At 49.6% G+C, this 7971-nt stretch overlaps 1 protein-coding gene across 1 annotated transcript in view; it reads right to left on the bottom strand.

The window, feature by feature from the left end:
• Window positions 1-4894: 4894 nt before the first annotated feature.
• The window catches only part of FNIP1 (folliculin interacting protein 1), a 42330-nt gene continuing 39253 nt past the window's right edge, over window positions 4895-7971 (bottom strand). The window contains exons 16-18 of the mRNA XM_010081740.1: window positions 6442-6639; window positions 5942-6057; window positions 4895-4973 (exon numbers count right to left, since the gene is read on the bottom strand). Of these exons, the coding sequence (XP_010080042.1) occupies window positions 4895-4973; window positions 5942-6057; window positions 6442-6639 (393 nt within the window). The remainder of the gene's footprint in view (window positions 4974-5941; window positions 6058-6441; window positions 6640-7971) is intronic.

Genomic DNA, 7971 nt, shown 5'->3' with positions numbered 1-7971 from the left:
CGTCCAGCCGACGGGTGTTGGCATCACGGCCAGGGAAGGAGCCGGTGTCACCCGGCTGGAGCTTGGGCAGAGACTCCCCCCCCGGAGCAGACACCTCCAGCTCCAGCTGGAGCAGGCGGAGGGGTAGAAATTAGATTCTGCTTATTTTTAGTAAAGAAAATAAACAAATACACGAGAGTAACGCACTTCCTCCTGCTACTGTGCTTCCCAGGAGGGGCCAGGCTGCAGGAGGGCAGAGGAGCCGCACGAGATGGTTTTGCCAGAGGCCACACGAGGTGTCCTGCCCTGCTCCGACCCAACAACCACAGCACCGCTGCAACATGGAAAGGGCTGGCAGCAAACCCCGCGGTACCGGGAACGTGGTTCTGCTCCCACAGCCTGGATAGATCCCACCTGGGTTCCTCGATGGCCAAAGCTGCAAAGAGCCGAGTGCGGTGAAGCAGCATCTCCAGGCAGCACCAGCAACACTCTCACAAACCCCAGAACCGTGCGCTGGGCTTTGCCCGGTGCAGCAGCAGAGATGATGGTACTGACCCGGGCAGCGCAGGGCGGGCGTGCAGCGGTGTGCGATGCCTGGAACCGCTCCTGGACCCATGGAAACACCCCAGGGAGCGCTGGAACAGAATGTGCACAGCAGCAGAGGCATTACTTCAGACACAGGCTTGGAAGATGTTTGTATTTCCAGGGTGTATGCTTATTGTTAACTCCAGCCCCAAGGCCACTATTTTTAAGTGATAAATGTTTAAGCCACGTTTGCAGAGGAGAAAGCAGCAGCGGTTCCGCAGGGAGCTGTTGAGCTCTGAGCGTTTGTGCAGCCAGCAGCGACCCAGCGAGCTGCTTCCCGAAACCCTCCCGTGGGTACTCTGCACGGAGCCGAGCAGGAAAGAGTCACCTCCCCTCCTGCAGACCCCCCGGCAGTCCTGAGTGGTACGCGGGTGCCCACAGCTTGCTTCCTGCCTTTGCTAAGGCAAAAGTGAGTTAGCTTTCCTTTTTTGTTTCAGGAAAATTAAGGGGACTCCAGAGAAGGAGGAACAATACATTTAAAAATATTGGCCGGCCAGTGCTAGATCCCAGTCGAGCTGGAAAGTTAAATTCATCCCTGGTTGTAGGGACAGCTCACACTGATGTTACAGGACCAGTTCAAACACCTGCGAGCCTGCTGTCACGGCTTTCATTCCTCCCAGAGATGAAAACAAATCCTCGGGTAACAGGTGTCTTTTTACAGACAGGACTTGGCTGGTGCGAGGGGAAATCCTGGAAAGCTCCGGCCGGGTACGTCTCGCCGTGCTGCCCCTCGGGTCCCGGAGCCTCCTGCCAGCAGCTCGTCCCTGTCCCCGCAGGACGGGGCCACCAGCTCCTGCCCAGCTCGTCCCTGTCCCTTGTCCCACACCAGGGGCACCTGGGGAAGGTCTGCACCAGGAAAGGAAACGAGGAGAAAGCTGACTGAAAACAGCAGATACAGCTGCTTCAGGCACAGCAAGGTCTCCATCTGCTGCCGATTATTTATTCCAAGAACACAGAACCCGCATCAACCCGAGTGCTGAAGCTGATTAAAGTGAAGCGTCGGTACAGTCAGGACCTTCCCATCTTACAATCACTTTTTTTTGGGTCAGCGACATTCACAACAGAAGGGACAGCAAGTTCAACCACAAATTCCTTTCTGAAATGACAATTCCTCCAGAGACCCCAAATTAAACAGCTGCAGCATCTCCGCATCCAGGGAAGCACGCCCCAAAAGGGATGTGCGAGAGGAGATGGGGAGATGTCACGCTGGAGATGGCTGTAGTTCATACACTCACCAACGCTCTCGTACAACGTATAAAAACCAGACACAAAAGGTACCAGCAGTAAATGGACATACTGTATTTATTGCACAAATTTCCCCTAAAATTGGGAATGGTTATTATAATACAAGTGCACATCTTGGGAAATATATACAAAACCAGAAGAGATAACAAGTATGTACATTTTACCCAGCATTTTACAAGTACCACCATCTAAATAATTTAGAGAAAGCAAAAAATTGTCATAAAACATCTATAACAACTAATAGGGAAAACATACGCGAAGTGTAAAATCCTTTCTTTTAAATATTTCTTTTGTTCTTAGCAGCCCAGTGTTTGCCAATTGCAACAAAACCAAATTTGCTCCTTTGCCTGCCTAGAACACTGAGTTTTCAGCCAGAAAATTAAGACATGTTAATGGAGATTGGTAATAGTAGAAAAAATAAATCAAACGTTAGTCGTCTATGCACATAAAACAATCGCGATATACTTTTTAAAAGTCGATGCTATAGCCTGTGAAAGATCCCTTTTTGTATTATTTAACAAACAGACAGACGTACCGCGCTGTTCACGTACCCTAGAGGTTCACTTACAGAATGAGTTCCCATCCCGCGAGGGTTCTGGGTGCGTTTTGACCACAACACTGCTCGGGAGGGTGCCACCGCCCCGAGAGCCGCTGGTCGGACCTGGGGGCTCGGCGGGGACCGGCACCGTGGGGCTGACACCGTGGCCACTCCACCTGGGACTGACTCAACGCATCGTTACGACGGTGCTGCCGGGTTGCGTTAGGCAGAAGGCAGCAGAGGAGGATTCCACCCAACAACCACCTTTTTCTCCTTCTGGAGTTAATTCTAATGTCAAGCTCTGCAAGGGCCTTTCTTGGGAGTCAAATCCATGTCAAAGCACCACCAAGAATTCACCTAATAATGATTAGATGGAGGAGAATGGGATTTTCCTGGAAGGATGCATCATAAGCACAGTCCTGGAGGTGCCGGGGTGATGGAGCGGTGCTGCCCAAACGTCTGGACATGTGCTGCCGACGAACCCCCCTAAGGGACCTATGGACGAGCCCCCGTAAGGGACCTACGGACGAGCCCCCGTAAGGGATCTCCACGGAGGCACGGGCAGGAGCGCATCCTCCGGGTTCCTCACCCAAGACCCGGCAGCACTGTAACGTCGCTGGGTTACAGCGGCAGATCTACGTACAACATCCAGAATCGGAGCTATGGGCTGTAGAACGTATCAGAGCCAAGAGTTTCAAATGACACTGCCTGTGTTAATGTTTGGGTGACTACTAACTTAGACTCGGGCCGACACGGAAAGGGGTGTGGGCTTGCCACGGAGATCTTCCCTGGAACAGAGTCTGAAGTTTGAGATTTTAAATATCACTGAAAAAACATGCTGGGTGAAATCCTGGCCCCAGCCAAGGAAGGGAGGAGAGTTTTGTCGTGGGGCAGGGATCTCTCCTATTGTTTTCAAGTTTATCAAATGGTTAAAAGCTATTTATATTTAAAATAACTCCGCAAACAACAATAGCAGGTGTGCTATACTACTGAGAAGATGATTACAGAAGGACATATTTATAGAACTGTTTACAGAGTCCTGCGACCAAGCGAACACACATCTCCTACCTCTGTGGATAATCCATCAATATACTGAACCTGACAGATGAGAACAGAACCTAGAAATCAGCAACGTGAACTGGCTGCTAGGACAAATACGCAAAGAAAAGCCGATAATGAAGTGTCCAGTTAAACTGAGGTAGTAGAGCCTTTGAAAACAAAATCCACCTACCACTGGATATTTACATTACTTACACCAGACTGGGCCCATCAGCTATTCGTACAACTATTGTATATACAATGACAAAACAGAGATGGCTGAGTAGAGAAGAAATGCTGAGAATAAAATAAACAACGTTTCCTGCTGGTAATTACACGAGCGAGTAGAAAAGGGATTAGAGTCATCTGCATCGAGGGTATATTTGTCAAAAAATAATTTTGATATTCTATTACTATGCTGTAATCAACGTTCATTTTTTGTAGAATGGTTTTAAAAAATATATCAATTAGTTACCTGAGCAATTAAGGGTAATAATCTATTAATTTTTTTTTCCCCAATGCTTTGGTACAATTATTTCTAGTTCATTATTTCAATAGCTGACTGACTGCTGTAAAAAGAATATGATGTTGCAAGAACATTACAGACCATAAAAAAGTTAGAGGTAATAGTCACGTCATTCTGGGGACCCCGTGGGGAAATTTCAGCCAAGGTTTGCTTTAGATATTTTTTCTTTTTTTAACATTTTGATTTACGTTGTGGAAGAAAAGCATCACTTAGTATAAAGCAACATTTAAACATTATAAACATTTAATACTGGTTACAACATCCAGCCAAGAAAGAGAATCCTATCACTAGTCTGTCTGCTGGCCTCTTCCTCCCTCCTCTCTGTCCCCCTCTGTACCCCCCCGCTATTCCCTCTCCCCAGGAGAAAGATCATAAATAAATTTGGGAGCTGAGTGCCATTAATAAGCTTTTTACAAAACAGCCCAACCCCTCCCAACCCCTGCTCTTCCTCTGGGAAGTGTCCAGAATTTGACTACGACATGACAAAGCAGAAGGTGTTTACAAGTCATCGCAGCTTGAGAAGCACAGATCTCCACGAGACCCTCCTCAGGAGAAGCCAGTCCGAGACAGCTGCTGCAGTCTCTTGTGAAGTCTGTCACTGGCGAGAGCATCGTGTATTTCTCCAAGCAGTTCTTCCTCGCGCTCCCCAGTATAAATTACAGTTTGCCACTGTGGCAGAAAGTGATAAAAAAAAGGGAACATCTTCAGCTTTTCATAAAATCTTTGCTTTTCTGTGGCTGAAATCTTGGGCTTACTCATTTATCTTTTTTTTTTTTTTTCCTTTCTTTATCCTTTTTTATAAATGGCCAAGCGGGAGAGGAAAAGTCTCCAAGTGTTTGCACAACGTGCAGTCATATATGGAGGTGCTGCAGCTCAACGAGCAGTTTGTTTGAATCGCTTCAAAGAGAAAGGAACCAGAACAAGTTGTCTTCCACTTTGTTTCCAGAGGGGAAAAAAAGTCAACATCTGTGGCCTCTGGCATTTTAAAGTAGTATCTGGGCAACGTACGGAGAGTGAGTGCTCGCTACAGCTGCCAGTAAAGGGAGGTCGCTGGATTCAATCCTAGAAGGAAGCACAAGAGTCACATTTAACCCAGCCCCAAACGTAGCGGGGCTGCACGCGCGCGTCAGCAGCCACAGTGCCTGCTCCAGCCCCAGGGTTTGCGTTTGGGCCGTGAGCGTATCCAGCTCCCAGGGCAGGACATCCTTCAAGGAAAATCCGAGCCAACTGTGCCTCTCTCCTAAGGCGCCGCTGCAGCTGGGCTCCGTGCTCCTGCCACCAGCTTGTTTCTGACACCCCCCAGCCGTGCCTGCTCCTGCTGATGAGTGACTGTCAACGCTGCCTCAGCTCCTACCTGCCTGGGGTTTTGGTTTTTTTTTCTTTCACAGGGCCAACAAACTGGTGAGAAAGCAGATGGAGGGAGGGAAAACAGCAGATTCCTTCCTACCCTTCAAAGTAAAGGGAGGAGTAGGTGGGGGACAAGGTGCAGGAGCAGAGGACTCTGCTAAACTACTTCTGCATCTCACCCTGCTGCAGCTGCTGCCCCAACTCCAGCTCCACACGTGCTCCGTGTGCCTTCCTGCTCCCCCGTTCTCCTCTGCACAAAAAGATAACCCAGAGCCTTCCTATAAACACCCCTTAAACAGCTTCTCTGCCTGTGCCCCACACCCCGAGGGGCATTATGTGCCCTGCACGACACAGAGGTGTTTTCTGCCACATAGGGAAAGCCAGCCTGGAGCAATCGGGTGCCCGACGCTGTTCAGTGACGACTGACCCACTAAGGAAGGACTCTGACAAGCTCTGGAGTGCTGAGCCCATCCTCCTGCCCGGAGGGAAGAGAGAAAGGCTGGGGGGTCCTCAGGACCAAGCAATGGGTAAGGAGAAGCCTGTGGCCATGGGTGATTTATGCCACCCTACAGTTCCAGCCCCATTTGGGAATTCATTTCACCGTGCTTAGAACAAGCCCAGGCGCAGGACTTGGCACCAGGAAACCCCAGGCAGCACCGCTCAGAGGAAGGTTGTGATCGTACCCCAGCACCACGCCCAGCTCCTTGACGTGAACTCTCATCTGGCCTTTGAGATACTCGGACAGCATCTTGCTTTTGAAATAGAGCTCCTGCAGCCGATCCTCCAGGTGCATCACACACTAGAACGCAAAGGGAGTCGTGTCAGGGAGAAACCAGCGCTTTACCCAACCTGCACCCAGCCTCAGAGCAAACCAGCACAGAGCCCGTATGCCTACTGCCTTTTCCCTGGCCGTGTCTAGGTGAATAATTAGTCAGAGATTCACTGGCAAGAGTCTTACTTTTGAGCAGAAGCCTTTGATTGCATGTTAAATCAGAATTAATGAGACAGCTGCCTTGGTTAGAGAGTAGCGTTGAAAAACCAGCTCCAACATCAGGGGACACTGGCTACTGAAACTGTGGCTAGGGATAAATGAACTAGGCAGAACCTCACAACCTCTTTAACCTGTGAACATCCTTTCAGATGCTTTGAAAATGTTGCCCCCTCGGTTGTCATTTATACTTACGAAGTTTGGAGATAAATTATGCTTGTAAAGCTGAAGAGTGGAATGAAGCAGGTTGGAGACGAGACTGGAGACTAACACCTCCTTTCCCAGTTTATTATCAATCATTCGTCTCTGGCTACTGGCCACTTGCACCGTCCACTTGTCCGTGTCTGCAATAATGCAGACGGCTTCTGCGATCGGTTCATCCAGAACAGGATGCTAGAAACAAAAAATGAATAGCAGAACCCTGAGAATGACAAACGACAACTGTCTTTTCACAAAACACTGTCACCCTGGACAGCAGGGACAGCATCCCAGACACTGCTTCATCTGAAATCCAGTGACATCTGCTAACGCTGCGTTCCACCCATTAAAAACTGAGCTTTACTGGAAGCACAGCACAGCTTAGAAGGACAGTCACTATTTTACATTTTCTTCCAGGCTTGCAAGTGTGTCACTGGCTGACAATTATCTTTTGATATTTCATATAAAGAGTTCTGACAGATCTAAATCATATTTTAAACCCCTAAACCAGAAAGCACCAAAAATCCAGCTCGCCGTTCAGCACGGCTGTGTGAAGGAGGTCGGTTTTAGTCCCAGTTGTCACTGGTTTCCCTTACAGGAGGGCCAGCAGAGGGAGTCAGGAACCCAGCCTGCGCCCAGCTCCTCGCTTCCTTCCCAGCAGCGTTTCACCTCTCTAAAGCCTCAGACGTTTTACAAAGCATGTGGAGCCCCACTGTCCTTCCCCAAGACATTTTTTAGGCTGGACTGTTGGGAAGCACCTCTTTCCAAAGACTCCCACAGCGACAGTACCGTGGGGAACAGGACTGTTGGGAAGCACCTCTTTCCAAAGAGTCCCACAGCGACAGTACCGTGGGGCACGGCCGTGCCATCTGCGTACGGTGTGATGCACGCTGTTAACTCCAGAGGTGTGGAAGAACATTTCGGAGGCTCCCGGGGAGCGCTCGGAGAAGCAGCCTGCCTGCTCACCCGTCTGCACACCGGTCTCTCCCCTTGGAATAAACTAGATATAGTTTACTCCCCTCGGAATATTCCCCTTGGAATAAACTCCCTTGGGAATAAACTAGAGGGGAGGAGAATCACGCTTTTCAGTGACAGCCTGCCTTCCCCTCCTCTCCTGGTGACAATAGAGGCGTAGGGAATGCCACACTTCTTGGTCATGCCCCAGTTCATCTCGGGAAAAGCTTCTGCAGAGAAGAGATGATTTCCAGCACACGAGGACTGTGAGTCCACTGCAGCAAGACCCTGTGCCTGGCCAGAGACGCGCAGCAGCCTCAGCGCTTGGTCTGGTTTAACATCATGCCGTCCTGTGGGCATGCAACCAGCGGCAGGCTGCCGTGTCGGCAGGAGATGATGGTTTCTCTGCAGCTCAGCACAGAGATCCACAGGGCCCAAGCCTCTCAGCTGGCTTCTAAGTTTCTGTGCTCCGGTGAAATAACCGTGTTTTTCAGATACATTAATTGAGAGAGGAGAAAAAATTGGTGACCTGGGACTGGAGAAACCTGAAGAGAGCTGCGACAGTAAATATTT

The sequence above is a fragment of the Pterocles gutturalis genome, unplaced genomic scaffold, assembly GCF_000699245.1.
Source record: "Pterocles gutturalis isolate BGI_N339 unplaced genomic scaffold, ASM69924v1 scaffold21691, whole genome shotgun sequence".
In the NCBI taxonomy this organism is placed as follows: Eukaryota; Metazoa; Chordata; class Aves; order Pterocliformes; family Pteroclidae; genus Pterocles; species Pterocles gutturalis.
This window is presented reverse-complemented; position numbering and strand designations above follow the sequence as displayed.